Here is an 18,796-nt window from a genome sequence, read left to right as displayed (position 1 = left end):
AGACTGGAGCAGAGTATTCCCCCATGTGTCAGTATTAGGATCACTGCTCTTTTTGATATACAGTATACTAATGACCTGAACTGGTGTATACAGGGAATAATTTCAGAGTTTGCAGATAATATGAAACTTGGAAATGATGTAGACAACCAAGAGGATAATAGATTTCAGGACATAAGTCAGACTGGTGAAGTGCCCAGGCACATGGCAGATGAAATTTAACAACACAGAAGTGTGAAGTGATACATTTTGGTAGGAAGAATGAGGAGTGGCAATATAAACTAAATAGTACAATGTCAAAGCGTGTGCAGGAACAGAGAGACCTGGGAGTGTATGCACGCAAATATTTGAAGGAAGCAGGACAAGTTGAGAAGGCTGTTTAAAAAAAACATATAGGATCCTTGGCTTTATAAATAGAGGCATATGGAAATAGAGGCATATACAAACACATGGAAGTTATAAAACACTAGTAGGTCTCAGCTGGAGGCACCATACTTTAGGAAGCATGTCAAGACCTTAAAGAGATTTACTACAATGGTACCGGGGTGAGGAATTCCGGTTATGTGGAGACTGGAGAAGCTGAGGTTGTTCTCCTTAGCACAAAGAAGGTGCTCAAAATCATGAATGTTTTTCATAAATAAGGAGAAATTGTTCCCTGAGGCAGAAGGGTCAGTAACCAGAGGACATAGACTTAAGATGATTGGCAAAAGAACCAAAAGCGACATAAGGAAACTTCTTTTTGTTTTAAACACAGCGAGTTGTGCTCTGGAATGCATTGACTGAAAGTGCAGTGGAAGCAAATTCAATAGCAACTTTCAAAAAGGGAATTGGATAAATAATTGAAGGAAAAATAATTACAGTGCTATGGGGAAGGAGCAGCGGTGACTAATTGTGTTGTATATGCAGACTATAGATATATTCTCTGTGTAGTCACTGCGTGATTGCATAAGATGGAGACTTGTTTACCTGATGAACTGTCAATAAGGTTTACACTGTGTACATACATGCTGGCACCACTAGAGGGTGCAACTGGTGGAGGCCGGGGGTTTCCTGCCCTGGTGGCAGGGCCTTGTATAAAAGGCTGCACACCATGCTTGTGCAACTCTCTGGAGTTTGGAATAAAGGACCAAGTTCACTACAGTTTGAGTACAACACATTGCCTCGTGGTGTCATTCATAAGTACATTATAGACATAACACATTGGATAGCTGTACCAAAGTGCTGGCACAGGCACGATGGGCCAAATGGCCTCCTTCTGTGCTGTATCATTCGATGATTTGCATTGTGAATAACCTCAGCAATTTACAACCAGTTAGAACTAACTATGCTTGCATTTTAAAAACAGCAGCCTTAAAGAGCTAGGCAGTATTAACAGCTAAAAATCAGAACTGTGGTCTAGGCATCACAAAAGCTGTGAACAATGGAGTGGGAGATCTCTTTATATCAGTAACTATTTGATCATTTATTCTGGTAACCACTCTGGGGGATGTGGACAAAAGCAACAGAAGGGGATTTATTGTTCGTATTTCAGACATGTTTTAAAAAAAACTTGTCTTTTATCTGATGACTCGCGAGATTGGCTATGGGTTGTATGATAATTCAGAAAATAAGAAATTCTAAAAGGAAAAGCATATATTGTAAATGATTAAATAACATTTATACACATACAAAAAGAATAAATACGGAAGCTTGAAAAATGTCAAAAGGTACATAAGGATATTTGGGAGTAATTACAAATCTACAATCGGATCCGATCAATCACAAAACAAAAGACCGAGCTGTTTGTCAGCATCACCTAAGTTCCTTGGAGGCTGAGTTAATTTTTTTAGTATGACAGGAAGCTTTTGCGTATAATCCAATAGTTTGGAATGCATTTATTCACCACATATAGAAATTGAGACATTAATGGAACAGATTTAATATGTTCCTTTAATGTTAAGTAAAATGTTAACGTTCAAATTCAAATTTGACTGCATTTTCAAATTTGTGCAACTTTAAACATTAATTAAATCATCTTCACTTTCATCTGGAAATACAGTAAAGGGATTGACATTTATTTACACAAGTTTAACTTTTAAACTCTATTTGTATTAAAGGCATAAAGTTCATTATTGAAAGCATGATTTTTTTTTTTACTGTCAGACATTGGCATTCACGTTTTCATGAATTCTTAAAAAAAAACCTAGTGATATTTGAATGCATGCAGTCCATCCTTTTTACAATTCCTAAAGATTTAAACTGACAGCTTTAAAGAACTGGAAATGAACCTTGGGTCAATTTGGTCAGCCTCCCATCTTTCACCCTCCATAAACTTGCTCATCCAAAACTGCCCATATCCAAAGTCGGACCAAGTCCCGTTCTCCCGGTCTGGCAATACCTCAATTTTAAAATTTGCATCCTGGTTTTCAAATCTCTATGGCTTTGCCTATCACAAGTCAAATAAAGAACAGTAATGCCAGTAGCATTTGTCAAAACAGAATATAGTCATTTAAATCTCTTTGCTGTGGTATTCTTACTTTAGAAATTATTACATACATTTGGTTGACAGATACAATATAGGAATAGTAAGATCTGCTTTCAAAGGACATTTACTATCAATGCAAAAAGTCCTACATTAACTGTCGCTAGTTGATTTTTCTACAAACATAACATTCAACACATTATTTTTGCAGCGTTCAAACCAAAGAAATAAAACTCATCTTTTCTTGCATTCAATCACGTCACCCAGCCAACTACACAATAAACGTAGAAGGCAATTATTTTTGTCCTTTTGGGGACAGCTAATCAACATTTGATACACATCTAGATGGATGTGAGAATTCTACTTTTCAAGGTTACATGTCTGCATATTTGTGTTTGTAATATCCTGGAGGGATCAGAGGCCACGCTTGCCACAGTATTTCTTAGATCACATATGAGCTTTGATCTTTAGAAATTATAACTTTAAACACAGAAACAATCCCAGAAACCAGAGTATGAAAAAAACCCAACAAAGTTTACTTTTTTCAATTTCATTTCTAATAATAAATAGTTTATTGTAAAATGTTAATGAAAGGAACAATTTAACATTTTTGTTTACTCAGCATTCAAAGCTGCACTGATTGAATCCTAACCAATTTATTAGCAATTTGCAGCAATTTATGGGCATTTGTGGTGAACAGACTAGAAATTTTTTCATTGCCATCTGGGTGTTGGATGAAATTAATTTTGGCAGTTCCAACGCATAAAATTACTTACAAATTGGCTGTAAACCTGGAGAGGCCAAAAAAAGTCAGTAGAAATGAAAAGTTTCATACTGCTGTAGTGGGTTTCTAATTGAGGATATAACTGAGGCACAGTAAAGATAGAATAGCTTAAACACTGCCCCTCACCCTGCTGAGCCTGACTGAACATAAATGGAAACATACTCCATTCTGCAGCACTGAGAAACACATTAAAACTTTGATGTGAACAGGTGGCATAGAAATGCAATTAATATTTTTATATTGATGGAAGTCTGACTGACAAATAAATTTGCTAAAGGCTTCAGTGACTATTATATAGAGAGAATGTGGCTGGAATTTAGAACAAATCTTAATTAAGGAGGTGGCAAGGTAGTTAAGCCTTAAAAGCAAAGAAAAACTAACATATTTTCTTGTGTTCAACCACAAACATCATCCATCCAATCAACACAGTAAATGTTGAAGACAATTATTTTTAAGGACAGATTCAGGAAGCTTAGACCATGTCAAGAAGAGCAGTAGGAAGCTGTAGGGGGAGGCAGATTTCTTGAGCAGCACCAGAGAAGAGCTACTCCATCTTAGCAGTACCCATCCAGCAGGATGCATCAACCAGGGCACACAGACCTTTCCGAGGAGCTCTGTCTCTGGAGGCTGCGCTTCAGTCGTGAAGCTAAGGAGCTCTATTTGCTGCTGCAGTCAGATCTGGAAGCAAGAGTCACAGAATGTATAGCTCTGACTGCAGCACAGAAAGTAACCACAGCTCTCAACTTTTATGTGACAGGACTCATTCCAGGTGGCCACAGAGGACTTGTGTCAGATTAGCCAATTTTCTGCGCACTCCTCTATAAAGCAAGTTACCAATGCCTTATTTTTCAGGACAGATCAATTTATGCAAGTTGACAGCGCTTCCACACTGACGATTGACTAGGCCATCAAATTTTTTAAGTATTTCTGGATTCCACAGGGTTATCGAGGCTACCGATCGCATTCATGAACAATAATGCACTGAATTTTTGATAATCCCATTCCTCAGTCTTATTCTTGCAACTTTTAAAAGAAAACCAGTCAATTTTCTGCTGTGGTATGAACACAAACACTGTGGATTAGACCAAGGTTGCCAGAATTTTATTCACCATTAGTACCCATCACTGAAATTTCACATTCCGTATTAGGTCTAGGTTATGTTCAAAGGCAGATCTTCAATCACTTCATAAAACTACACATTAATATAAAAATGACAGTTAGTGAGTGAGATGCTATAGATTTGATACAGTCATGTGGTCCAGAAAGTTGGCTGTCTCTTTTAATGCAGCACTCAAATAATGGCAACAGTTTGTTGGCACAGCATCCAGTTACTTATGCTCTTGTGCAACAAATACTGTAGGCCATAGTCTGGATGTGTTAAAAGGATTCACTTCTGTTCGGATAACCAATCATCCCACTCTTCGGGTTCAAGCTGCAAAAGAGAAAAAAGTTTTAATTACATTATTGTGGCCACCTTGGAATCTGTAATCACCAAGGCACAAAAGCATTGCAGAACAAAACAAGCACCTCTCCTGAGGCTGCAGCTTGAGATAAAGTCATCTGGATTTCCTCTTCAGTCATATCTAGAGCAAAATCTTCATCCCAATCTTCAATATAATTTGAAGTGCTTTCTGTAGCAAAAAAACAACACTGTGAAACCGAAGTCTGTAAAACACAATTCATCAAATCATGTTACCGAGAAAAGAGTTTCCAAATAGGTATCAATAATATGGATTATTATTGTTAAAAACCATTGTCCCAACTATTATAACTGGAATGTCACTCAAAATTCAATGTCATAACCCTTGGGTAGCCAATATATGGCCAGTTCCAGCCCTCAAAATCTCATTCTTCAGCTACAAAAGCACTTATTCACATACATTTTTTCTCCTGCTGGTTGCACTGTTTTGAACTAATGTGAATCTTGATGATTGGCAAAGACTTCTCTCTCATTGGTGGATTTAGACCAATTAAGCAGCAGCCTTTTCCACCAACAAAGGAGCAATCTTTAGTGATTTCCAAACTCAAAACAAAGCTGCAGTCAACAGAATAACAGTGGGGCCAATTTTAACTTGAACAGACACTGGGCTGGAGGTGGGAGCTGCAATTGTGATGCCTGCCCAATGTCCTCCCAGAATGGTTAGAGTCATTTTAATGCATGGGCCTCATTTGAATATGCACACCCAGCATTGACCACCTGGGCCTGGGGGAGGCATGTAATCTGTGAAAACTCAAAAGGCCTATCCTGCTGCTTACGGTTTTCTATGGAGAAAGTGATTCAAGTGTTTGCTCTAGTAAACATGGCATCAGTCACCTGCTTAATGCGAGCATGAACTGCAGGCTGATTAATATTCCCTGCAGCAGCCTGGATGGAGCAGGAGGTAAAGATGTTTAAGGCTGCAGTGACCTTGACTGCAACAGACAACTTTGTGCTTGTCGTGACAGTTGGTTGCCAGAGGTGCTGCATCTCTGAAAGACCCTAGAAAATTGTAGCCTCCTCATGCACTGTTCCTTAGAAATGGGCAGGTATGATATGCTGTGCCTATAGACACTGTTGGGAGGGTAATAATTCCTGCCAGCTTGGCTCTTTCTTCCTGGTTTCCCTGCAGCCGGAGCTCTATGTGCTCCTTCCACCTGTTGCTGAAACTCCTCTTCCTCTAGCCAGAACAGGATTGCTAGAAAGATGCCCATTTTGGGGAAAAAGGGGTATTATTAGTACCCCCTTAAGATTTCATAATGTTGGTCAGCCACTAGAAGCACTTAAAAACACTATAAATTATGAACAAAACATCTCCCAAACCTTTGCAGCAATTTAAATGATAGCAGGTGTGTATTGCTTTGAATAGTACAGTAAATGGCCAGTTCCTTACTTGTACTGCCCATGATTTGTGGGGGAAGTAGTGGTGGCAGAGCTAACTTACTTGAAAATCTTTGTGAGGTCTTAACTGCCTCACCTGACTCCTTTCTCAAGTGTTTAATTAGGTCCCCACCTATTTCAGCCAAGAGCACTGGCCATGTAAAATCAAGATCCACCTAAAAATCAGACCCCAGCATTGCAAGAGGGATGGAGTACAAAAGCAGGGAGGTCCTGCTGCAACTATATAGGGTATTGGTAAGGCCGCACCTGGAGTACTGCGTGCAGTTTTGGTCACCTTACTTAAGGAAGGATATACTAGCTTTGGAGGGGGTACAGAGACGATTCACTAGGCTGATTCCGGAGATGAGGGGGTTACTTTATGATGATTGATTGAGTAGACTGGGTCTTTACTCGTTGGAGTTCAGAAGGATGAGGGGTGATCTTATAGAAACATTTAAAATAATGAAAGGGATAGACAAGATAGAGGCAGAGAGGTTGTTTCCACTGGTCGGGAAGACTAGAACTAGGGGGCACAGCCTCAAAATACGGGGGAGCCAATTTAAAACCGAGTTGAGAAGGAATTTCTTCTCCCAGAGGGTTGTGAATCTGTGGAATTCTCTGCCCAAGGAAGCAGTTGAGACTAGCTCATTGAATGTATTCAAGTCACGGATAGATAGATTTTTTAACCAATAAGGGAATTAAAGGTTGCGGGGAGCGGGCGGGTAAGTGGAGCTGAGTCCACGGCCAGATCAGCCATGATCTTGTTGAATGGCGGAGCAGGCTCGAGGGGCTAGATGGCCTACTCCTGTTCCTAATTCTTATGTTCTTATGTTCTAAGTTGACATTTTGTTTTGTAATGCTTGTCCCACTACCGTCCCATTTATAGGCATAAATGGGGTGGTAACAAGACTAAAATTGGTGCCATAGTTTCTAACAGTCTGTGTTATAAATAACTGGCTTTTATTCTTCCAAATCTTGTTCAACCTTTCAGCTGCCTTTCTTGTGAAGACCAATCTAGTTGTTAACTATTCTAAGCACCTTACTCAGCAATAAACTTCACCCAAAAATAAATCTGTGACAGTTTATTAAAAGATCTCACCACTAAGCTATCCTACTCTTCTATCATAATGAGATAACGTATCCAGTACCATTGTCCTTGTGCTAAACATGTTAAAATTATCTTACAAGTTAACCTGGTCATCTCTACCATGTGACCATGCTAATATTTAGACCTAGATACGGATTAGCTAAAAAAACAACATATTCTGGAATTAATTTTCAGCCAATGAGACGAGATTTCAAATTTAGTAAAATCAGTTCTAAAAATAAGAGCAAGAAAAATAGAAGTATTTAAAATTACATGTAATTTTGTTCTATACAGTTATTACAGTAATAGTTATTCCTAACATCTGATGAGCTTTATTTCTGTAATATTAGAGTTTATTTCAGTGAGTAACAGGGAGCTTAGAATTCCTCAGAACTTGCGCAGTCTAAAGGTCAAGTGAACAACCTCCGTTTCAACTACACAAGATGAAACTGATTTAAATTCTCAGTTATTGCTAACAAAAACATTTTTAATTAGTGAAAAACAATATTGCAGTAGGGGAGGGAATGACATTAGTCAGTTCTTGTTACATCAGTATAAATCTGTTGCAGAACTACAGAAAGCATTTTAGATTGTGATTTAAAAATACACGATCTTAAATTGTATCAGAGTATGAATTTTTAATGTATTCCTCTGAAATTTATCTATTTTGATGCTTTAAATAGATTTAAAGTAAACAGGTTATTATCTCCACCAAATAGCAGACAAAAAAGAATTTCAGACAGAATTGAGTAGGGTTCACATTCCCACCCACGGCGAGTCCTGTGTGGCCAGGGTTGGTGGTATGTGGGAAACACGCTCCTGGCTCCAGCCCGCCCTTTCGCAGCAATGGGGATAATGAACCAATGATGGGACTTGTTAAGCCCGCCCTGTGGGGTTACCGGCCAATTAACAGGAAGCCAGTCCAATGATGTAATTTGATGACGCGTCAACAGCCGGTGTCCTTAAAGAGATCATGCACACATTACTTTGACAGTTCTTCTGTCAGTGTTAGTTCTGCAAATACTGACAAGCACTACACAAAGGTGCACGGCTGCACCCAGGCTCTCCCATCACTCCCTCCAGATGCTTATGGAGGGAGTCACAGCATGCATGGAGGTTCTCTTCCCTTCACATCGACGGAAGAGACTTCCCCAGGACACCAAAGTAGCCTGGTTGCATAAGCAGGGTTGTCATTAGGAGGAACTGGCTGCAGTGGCGCAAACCTTTCAACGATCTCAGTAGATCACAAAATGTTACTGCAAAACCACATTCAACCTCATCCTGCTGTGCCACTCATCACATCCCCATCACTCAGCCTTCCCTAATCTTGCACATCCTTACTCACACCAATTTACCTTGCTCCTCCACCCATCCCTCTCTCACTATCTACATTATCAGTTCCCCATCTTACTAGCCACCCCCTCGCACTCACCCTCATCCTTGTCCAATCATACTAACCAGCAACACACAAGGGTAGGCACCTGGGTGTTTTAGCCAATGTTCACATAAAGTTTATGTTGATGTGTTGTCAGGCATTGAGGGCCCAAAATTGGTGGCCTTACTGCCCACTGTCGCCGAGTTTTTTCAGCAGTCTCCCCTCGGTGACAAATATTTCCAGGTCTGCAGCCAGCGGGAGGGTACTACTGCCGGATACCACCCAGTGACGGCCACTGGTGGCCAAGTCGCGCAAGTGTCCTCCCGCCCACCAAGCTGGCAGATTCCTCTGGACAGGAGTCAGCGGCAGCAGTGGGAAGGACCGCTGCGTGGAGACAGGTCTAACCCAGACGGTAAGTAAGAAGACCTGCAAAAAAAGGTTAGTGAACATCTTTTAATTTTCTTTCCCAGCAATTTATCAGTATGGGGTCCACGAAGGTGTTCCAGTGTTTTTTTAAAATATTTTTATTATTAGGTATCCCCCCCCCGCACACTGACCGCCTCGACTCAATCCTTGGCGGCACTTTAGCGAGGATCACATTTGTCACTGAGATTGGGAGCTCCCGCCTGCTGCCGCCCAGATTGATGTCGTAAGCCGTTATTTTGCTGCTGGGCAGTACTGTCGTCTCTTTTAGAGGAATCTTCCTGGCAAAGTACCACCCAGTCTCTCGGCAACCATCGGCAGTCCATTGGGCGGCACTTGGCTTTGACCAAGTTCGGGCCCTGAAAACTTTATTTTCAGCACACTGCATCCTTGGACAGATTTGTGGGAACCTTTGGAAGTGGCTTAGTGAGTTGTAGCGAATGGTGAGACACAAGGGTACCCCCCCCCACCCCCCACAATGGTGATGAGTGTGAAAGGAATGGCTTGCATTGGAATGGGCATTGCAGGGGTGCTTTATGGAGCTGGTGTGGGGTGGTGCCAACCTGGCGCATCATGTGGCAGTCAGGGTGTACAGCGTCAAGTGAAGTAAATGTGGCCATGGTGAGGCCATCACTGGCATCCTGGGCAGCAATGTGGTCAGTTGCTAATGCCCTGTGCCACATCAGTTGATTGTGGAGAAGGTTGGTGTTGTTGGTGATTCTGGTGTGTTTAGTGATGTTGGTGTTGGGCTGACCGTGATGGGATTCTGAGGACTAAGGTGAGAATTTTTCAAGGGCACCGTGCTGCTGAAATAAATTGCAGGTGAGGTTGAGATGACACAAATGATCGGTTAATGGTGAGAGAGTTTGCTCCAAGGAGATGACAGTGAAGAGAACATAAGAACATAAGAAATAGGAGCATGAGTAGGCCACTTGGCCCGAGTCTGCTCCGCTATTCAATAAGATCATGGCTGATCGGATCATGGACTCAGCTCCGCTTCCCTGCCCGCTCCCCATAACACTTTACTCCCTTATCGCTCAAAAATTTGTCTATCTCCGCCTTAAATATATTCAATGACCCAGCCTCCACAACTCTCTGGAGCAGAGAATTCCATAGATTTTCAACCCTCAGAGAAGAAATTTCTCCTCATCTCAATTTTAAATGGACGGCCCCTTATTCTAAGACTATGTCCACTAGTTTTAGTTCCCTCCCCCCTCCCCCCCCCCTCCCCCCTCCCTTCCCCCCCCTTCCCCTCCCTCCCCCTCCCCCTCCCCCTCCCTCCCCTCCCCCTCCCCCTCCCCCCGGAGTGGAAATATCCTCTCTGCATCCACCTTGTCGAGCAGTCAGGTCAGCGGAGGGGTCAGTGCAAACTCTTCCAAACTGTTTACAGGTCAAAAGTCTCTTCCAAATCCTGAATGCTTCAGTTTCTGACATTGGAAAGTTACCAGCTCTGAAATGGTAGCTTTTATACCTCTTCTGCAGCAGTTAACTAGCCAAAGTAATGGAGAGTCACTGAAAACCTGACACACTTACCTGGCGTACTTTCCGAGGGATGGCAAACATTTCAAAAGGTTGGTAAAATTGTAAAATTGCCTGCTTTTAATCCTCTTAAGTAGCATTTAATTACCTCCTAACTATCTTAATTAAATGTCCCAAAGCTTGCGATCCACACATAGACCTGACAGTTGAGAAACTAATATGGAGGCGGGTTTACTCGCTGTCAATCAGGGCCATTTTGTCCACCTCCAAACCCACACTTGCAGGGCTGGGAAGATTCTGGTCTGTAATTTTGAGGCTCTTGTTCTCAGGGAGACACAAATATAGCCTTATTAAGACAACAAAAAGCCAAATGCAACAGTAAGCCCTTTGGATCAATGTAAATATGGGAAATGCACATCAGCAAAGTTCTTGCCTTTAGCACAGAACCAAAATGGTAGGCCTTTTCTAGTTTCACAAAGTTTGCAAAATATGGTGAGTAAATTCTTCATGGCTTTTTCACATCATGGTCGAAGGCAGATCTATGCTTTAATTTATTACTGGAAGCAGAATTTCAACAGAATGTTAGTCATTTTAAATACCACCATGAAAGGCATTATTGTGCAGAAGCAGTAGTGCCACCTAGCAGTGGGAGAAACTTGAGCTGGAAGATGAAGTTTGGAGGAGCAGCAGTTCCAGCAGCATTAGAAGGACCGAAAGGCAGTTATTAAATCGAGGCATTATCCCAGGAATGTCAAAATCCTAACACAAGAAATGGTGTGAAATAAGAAGTGGGCACTGGACACAACTTTTTATACAGCAGTGAATCTCCCATGACATTGACAAAGAGAAGTCAGAGAACATGGTGTTTTATAATGATGGACTCGTTTAACAACACCAAAGCAGAAATGGGACTGAAATATAAACAAATACTGGGAGTGAGTTTGAAAAGCAGTAGAGCTGTACTTAACAGTATTTAATAGAAAATAGTAGAGTGGTAGTAAAATACACATACCAATTGTGAGATTAAAAGAAATACAAACACAGAGCTCTTTGAACAAACACTACAGTTATAGCATGTGTAACTCAAATCTAGAGTCAGGGCCAACTGGACACCACAGCCCAGCAGAACGAGATTCCCTTGACTAATGCTGCATTGGTTTAGTGTCAGCACAAAGAGTTAACTGCAATGCTAAACGTAAAGTGTAAATGCACCCTTAAAAAGAAACATGAACAAGCACAGAGTGAGTCTAAAATAAACACAGAATATGGATCAGGACTGAAAAAAACACACGAGAGCTGTACTTAAAAGCAACCAACACTTCAGAGCAGGACTAAAAAAAAATACAAATACCAGGTAGGAGACTTTTTATTAAAAAAATACTGGAAGCAAGAGTTTAAAAAGATAATGGAACGAGAAGTTTAGATGGAGAACCTGTGGTTGAGGTCCGCTAATGGCTAAAAGAAACTCTTATCTCATATTCTCTCCCAAGTTCTTCCCACCATTCACCCTCCCATCACCGCTATAACCTTCCCCCTTCCAAATGCTTGGAAGAACTGCGACATACGAAATGGATTCCTTATAGAGGACCCCACAGTACAACCTGAAGGATCAAATCTTCCTCACAAACAGTGGACAACCATCAACCACCTCAAAACTGGTCATGGTAGATGCTGCCACCTTCTCCTTAGGTGGAAGATTAAAGCATCCCCATCAAGTGAATGTGGAGCTCCAAATCAGACCCTGGATCACATCATTGAGCACTGCCCTCAGAGGAAATTTTCAGGCAACCTACAAGATATCCACGCTATTACACCGGAAGCTTTGGCCTGGATATCTAACTTATATATTGACAATTGATTTGCTTTGCTACAACAACTTGTATTTATATAACTTTAATATAGTGAAATGTCCCAAGGCGCTTCACAGCAGTATTATGAGTTGAAAAAATTGACACCGAGCCGCATAAGTAGAAATTAGCGCAGGTGAACAAAAGCTTGGTCAAAGAGGTAGGTTTTAACTTATGAAAGAAGATCTTCCCCCATTACCCCTATACCCTCAATTATTGCTCCTTACCTCCCATTTACCCTACTGGATGTCCTACAATCACCACTAGCCTCATTATCTTCCTTTCACTTTCAGAACCAGCTCCTGCCCTCCCTCAGCACAATTTCCAAAATTTTAGCCTGTTTCCCAGGGTTATAGTTTTATGAAGCACTGTATTTGCAGTTGGCCTATCCCCTTCCTTGCACCCCCATCCTAATGTTACCACCCCACCCACCATTGTCATCCATACCCCTTCCTCTCATTCCCCACCATCACTCCTATTCCCTGTAATGTATTTGCACAGTACAGGTACTTCAAAACAATCAGTGTGGGTTCCTAGTGTAATGCTGGGAAACCAGAACAAAAAGAGGGTTCATTAGGCATGAGATACAATATGCAAGCGTCAAGGCCAAAGGCCCCAAATTTCATTGGGGCATGCAATGTCATCTGGAATGGAGTGGGCAAGCAGCGGTGGCAGGTAATTTTATCAGCAAGGTACCAGGAGGCCACAGGTGGGAGGAACATAGGTAGAACTGATCATAATCAACTGCAGCCAGTTATAGGTCAAGTATAAACAACAGTTTAGTGCCATGGTGCCATCTAGCTGGGAGGCTCAGATAAGAGGACTGAATCATTACTGCAGTGCATCTCATGCTGATCAATTTGAAAAGTGACATGACAGAAATATTGTGACAAAGTCTGACATAAATAGGAATTCTGAGCAAAGTATAAAACTTTTAATTTTGATATATACATTCCACAACTGAAACTACAGATAAGCAATCTGTAGTTTAAGTTCAAGAGCAAGGCATTTTGAAGAGAATTTTTAAAAATAGCTCCTCTAATTACTCAACTAACCAAGGCATTGAGCTGTATACAGCAAGTTCAATTTATGTTCTGTGCTAAGTGAGATTTCAGCCAGTTTGTCAGTAGATGTACTACAACTGGTCTTAGCGTTCGGGAGATGAAAATCAGCCGGGACTCCCACTCCTGATTGCTATCCAGGAACTGCTGCCTCCCAAGTAAGCTTATGAGAAATGTGGTCGAAGACATTGTGTGATGCTCAAATGGTCACATAGCCTGGTGGCACTTCCCATCAAGGTGCAAATTTGAAGAATGGTGACTTATGCTAGGTACCAGAGAGTGACTGGTGCCCATGAAACGGTACTTAAGGCAGGAGCTAACACCTTCAGGAGAGACAGGAGATTATTGGCAGAAAAAGGATAAGAATTTTTTTTTTTTTTTAAATCAAATGAGCGAGACAGTTTGATAATTTGAAGCAAAAAGCTCACCTTTTCTATCCATAATGGAAGCAGATTCTTCAATATTAGAATCCAATTCTAACATCGCATTATGACCAGCGTCAGACTGTAAATGGATACCGTCACGGTTTCTCAGCTCAAAAATGGATGTGGGGTATTCTTTGGAGCCCGAAGTGTCCTCGCCAATATTTTTGCCTTCATCTGCAAATAGTTTATAACACAATTCTTCCTCCTTAGAAACACTTTTATTGCCACGTTTCCTCTCAATTTCCAGAACCGCCTCTGACATCTGGATAGGTTCCCCCACAAGGGGTTTACATTGGATTCCTTTACTGTCCTCAACACAAAGCAATGCAAGTGCCTGAATTTCATTCGATGTGCCTTCAGAAAGATTTGTCACAGTGATGCTCGAGCAGGTTGCTTCAATTTTGTTTCCTGGTTTTTCAAGTGTTCTACTATGCCGGAGGCAGCTTTGTATGTCTTTAGTTACTATATTTAGATCATTGGGTCTAAAATCAGCACCCAAGGATACACTTGGGCCCGCCCACTCTTCTAAGGGCAAAAAATGAAAAAAAAGTTAACCATTTAGAATTTCATATTCCTTCATTTTCTTGGTTCATTATAATATAAATGTACCCAAAATATGAATAAATGTTATGGTAGACCTGCAAATTACAATCATTTCTATTTTGTTGAAATTATGTAAAAGTTAAAGACATATATGTAGAAATACTATAGTCATAAACAATCGATTTTACAGATCTATCCAATTCAGCAGACTCAATCAATCAATGGTAAAGTGGCATCAAATCAATCCTGAATGCTGCAAAAAGCCTAAATTTAGCAAAGTAGTATACCAGTTGATGATACACTTGGAAATAAAACTAGTGAGTCAGACCAAATAGTCAATGTGAACCTTAGGTGCTTATGAGTTGCACAGATTGAAACTGTTGATTAACTTCTTTTTGGATAAACTAAGGAGTTTATACAATAGTCCTATACCTTCGTCATCTTCCCATTTAAGGTCTTCAGAGTATGTGGTTTGTTCTGCCCTTTCTTTTAAAGCTGCTCTCCTAGCTTCTTCCTATACAAAGGTTAGAAAAAGTAATAAAAAGATTACAATTTACTATCATGCCCTTATATATATTGCAGAACAACTTCTACTTCAATTTGCTGCCCCCAGACCATGCTTACATCTGCAGAAGGCCAGAAATTATAGATCTGAATTGCTGGCCTGAACAATATGGCTGGATAAACAGCACCCAGTCCCATCAACAATGGCTGCTTATACTTGTTGCTGGCAACACTGCTTGGAGCCTTGGAAAACTATCTCCGGTGGCCCCAATTATGCATATAGTGATCCAATGAGCTCAACTGTGGCATGGCTTTATCTCTACTTCTGATAGTATTAAAGATACATAAAGGGTAATTCTGCTATCTTGCAGTCCCAGTGGAGGAAGGAACATGGGTGGGAAATAGGGCTACAACACTCAGAGTCCTACTCCTGCTGATAGCATGGGGATCATGGAATTACCCAATACAGAACATTTTGGTGCCATGTTACTAAAACCACAAGCTTACTACAGTCCAAGCTCATGCAACATCTCTATTCTACTAATAAGAAAAATAACCATCATCACTTATCTGGTAGTGACATACAGATTCACTAATGCTCTGAAGTACAGAATACAATCTGCATTCAATAGAATATTTCGAAGTGCTGCTCCTGAGTTTTACCAACAGGAGAATTCCCACCTCCCAAATCCCAACATACTTTGGAGATACAGACAGTTATGTTCTGCCATCTTTAATTTTTCTTTTGCCAAGTTTAGGCTCTGAATTTCTGTCCGTACCCTTTCTTGCTCTTGAAAGAGTAGAGCACATTTTCATGAATGATGGTGGGCTTCCAATATTCAATCTTACAATGAGTGACTCTCAAGGTTAGTAGCCATTTGACAACAGATGAAATCACAGCTGAACTTGGTCTACTCCTCAACTGGCTTCCAAAACGGGTGCACTCACAGCAGTTGTTAGATGGAGAATCCTATTTACTTTCTCTTCACCCACCAAACACTACCCAGAGATGCTGAGATTAACTGTAGCGCCCATGCTGTGAATCTTTACTGCTTTGTTGAGAAAATGTCAACCCACTGTGGTGCTGACCTGATGAAGCTGATTGACTCTGTAGAAATACCGACACCAAAAGTCAGCATGAGTAACTTCAGAAGGAACCTGTCAAAAACATATAAAAACAAAATCCTGGAAAATTATAAAATATGGACAGTTAGGAATGCACAATACAAACAGTAACCAAGTAAAGCAAAAACACAAATGGAAAAGAAGCACCTAATAATAAAACAATGCTTCTCACAAGTTATGTAAAATTTAAAGATTTACTTAAATTAGGATATCTCGAATTCTTTCAAAGTGAGACTAGAAGAATGCAGAGTTTAGCCCCTCAAACAAGGTTACAATGCTTTAAGTTTACAGAAACAATATTATGAAATTAATTGTTTTTTCAAGATGAATTTTATAATATTTCTACAGCACATTTGGATAATTTGTTTTTGCTGCACAACCCATTTTTTCCACACTGATACAAAGTAATCTAGGGTAAGAAGCCAAAAATGAAACCAGGCTTTGCACATGAAAACTGCATGCAACTTGGGTAAGTATTTTAATTCACGATAAACATTTTTGTATATACCAGTTGTGCGTAAAGATCTCTTATTGGTGGACTATTGACCAAGAGCTCTGATATTGCACACTTCTCATCTTCCAAATTGAAGCTCGATAACCAGAAGTTGTATTGTTCTGCAGACACAAAAGATTTACATAGAAGAAAAAATGTGAGCCAATTCAAATAATTCTGAAAATAGGACATCTTTAAAATGCAGAATTCAATTCCTTGGAAGTATGTTTGAATATTCTGAGTTACAGAAAAATGTTTTCTGCAGGTTAACCAAGGCTACTCACTAATTTTTAGCCAATGCACAATTCCAGATACTGATTTTCTCGACAAGTACTTTCAAAGCACCAGTGAGGCTGAAATGGGAAGTCAGCTGAATATTTAAGGAATTGCCTTGCAGTACAAATACAAACATGGTGAAAATGGCTAGTCCTTACTATCACACTGGTAAAGGGAACATGCTGTCTGCACGTTGCTGCCCTATTGCCATGGATGCATCTATTCTGAGCCACTGGTTTCTTTTGGTTATCTTTAGGGTAACCAAAGTATCTCTGCACATCACATGCTTTAAGCTAATCAGTTCTCAGGAAAAAATGAGAGAAGTTTCTCCCACACCAATGGAAAGGATAGGTGTTGGCTGTAATAGAAAAGCAACTGGTGTTAAGCCGGACAGAAAAGGTAACATTTAAAATTCTGAACGGCAGCTGTATCTGCGGTGACAGTATGGAGGCGATTCATAATGTCAAAGAAAACTCCCCATTAAAACTACAGATCTTTGATGATTGAAAGGAACTGGTTACCTTGTTAACTAATCTTGATCACTATGTTCAAAAAAAATAGATTAGTAATAGGAGCTCAGTCCTTGTGTGCATTTGAGGAGATGTATAAAGGTTTGCCTTCCGCAACTCAGTGATGTGGGCAGGCAGTAAAAACATGGCTTCCACTTGTATCGCTGTGAAATAGAGCCAATACTACATCCTTGACTGCAGTACGAATGTGACAATGGATTTGTCTCACCTGATCATTCTCTTCTTGATCTTTTGATTTATACTTCTGCTATATTTTTTTTCTAGGCCTTTTTCTTTGTTTCTTCTGCCCCAATTTTTGTTTATCCCAGTCTCTTTATTTTCCAATATGCTTTTCTCTTATTATCCATTTTACATCCCACCTGCTGCTTGAGAGTGTGTTCCTATTGTGTTTCTCTTTTTGTTTACTCTTATTTGAGGTGGGGTTTGCCCCAAATATTTCCTATTAAATCTACTTAATCAGGGATTTTTAATGGCATAATGGATTCTATGAAAGCCCTTTGATACAAATTTGGATCTTGCCTTAGATATTCTTTTGGGTAGAGGTGCGAGTCACCCCTGTAGGCAGTCTGAGCACCTCATGTTTAGGGGTGTTCCGTCCTGTCCAATATCTGAGCATACAATAGCATAATCTAGGGGTGTAACAATAGTTGAGTCTTTTGCATTTTCCCACATGTGGTGTTTCAATCCTTTTGAAGGCAGATTGAAAAACATGTGGGAAAATGAGGCCAAATATAAATAGTCAAGCTGCTTTATTCCACACACAGCAGTCAATGTAGTGCATCATCATCATCATCATCATAGGCAGTCCCTCGGAGTCGAGGATGATTTGCTTCCACTCTAAAAGTGAGTTCTCAGGTAGCTGAAGAGTCTACAGTCTCTGTCACAGGTGGGACAGACAGTGGTTGAAGGAAAGGGTGGGTGGGGAGCCTGGGTTGACACACGCCCCTTCCACGCTTGGTTTCTGCTTGTTTTCGGCGATGAGACTCGAGGTGCTCAGCGCCCTCCCGGATGCTCTTCCTCCATTTTGGATGGTCGTGGGCCAGGGATTCCCAGGAACCGGTGGGGATGTTACACTTTATCAAGGAGGTTTTGAGGGTGTCCTTGAAGCGTTTTCCTCTGCCCACTTGGGGCTCACTTGCCATGTCGAAGTTCCACGTAGAGTGCTTATTTTTGGGAGTCTCGTATCGAGCATGCGGACGATGTGGCCCGCCCAATGGAGTTGATCGAACGTGGTCAGTGCTTCGATGCTGGGGATGTTGATCTGAGCGAGAACCAGTGGATGTGGTGTCAAAAGGCTTTTGACAAGGTCCCACACAAGAGATTAGTGTGCAAAATTAAAGCACATGGTATTGGCATGCATTGACGTGGATAGAGAACTGGTTGGCAGACAGAAAGTAGAGAGTCGGGATAAACGGGTCCTTTTCAGAATGGCAGGCAGCGACTAGTGGGGTGCCGCAGGGCTTTGTGCTGGGACCCCAGCTATTTACAGTATACATCAATGATTTAGATGAAGGAATTGAGAGTAATAT

At 40.8% G+C, this 18,796-nt stretch overlaps 1 protein-coding gene across 3 annotated transcripts in view; it reads right to left on the bottom strand.

Annotated features, from left to right (window-relative positions):
• Positions 1–1,686: 1,686 nt before the first annotated feature.
• The window catches only part of LOC139267275 (BSD domain-containing protein 1-like), a 45,229-nt gene continuing 28,119 nt past the window's right edge, over positions 1,687–18,796 (bottom strand). For 2 of the 3 annotated variants that reach the window (XM_070885325.1, XM_070885328.1), the window contains 6 exons: positions 16,477–16,583; positions 15,933–16,001; positions 14,772–14,853; positions 13,800–14,321; positions 4,770–4,873; positions 1,687–4,674 (listed from right to left, as the gene is read on the bottom strand). In XM_070885325.1, the coding sequence (XP_070741426.1) occupies positions 4,630–4,674; positions 4,770–4,873; positions 13,800–14,321; positions 14,772–14,853; positions 15,933–16,001; positions 16,477–16,583 (929 nt within the window). In that variant the 3' untranslated portion in view covers positions 1,687–4,629. The remainder of the gene's footprint in view (positions 4,675–4,769; positions 4,874–13,799; positions 14,322–14,771; positions 14,854–15,932; positions 16,002–16,476; positions 16,584–18,796) is intronic. The other variant, XM_070885327.1, reaches the window with a different exon arrangement.

The sequence above is a fragment of the Pristiophorus japonicus genome, chromosome 7, assembly GCF_044704955.1.
Source record: "Pristiophorus japonicus isolate sPriJap1 chromosome 7, sPriJap1.hap1, whole genome shotgun sequence".
Taxonomy (NCBI): domain Eukaryota; kingdom Metazoa; phylum Chordata; class Chondrichthyes; family Pristiophoridae; genus Pristiophorus; species Pristiophorus japonicus.
Note: the sequence above shows the minus strand (reverse complement) of the source record. Positions and strands in the feature narration are given on the sequence as shown.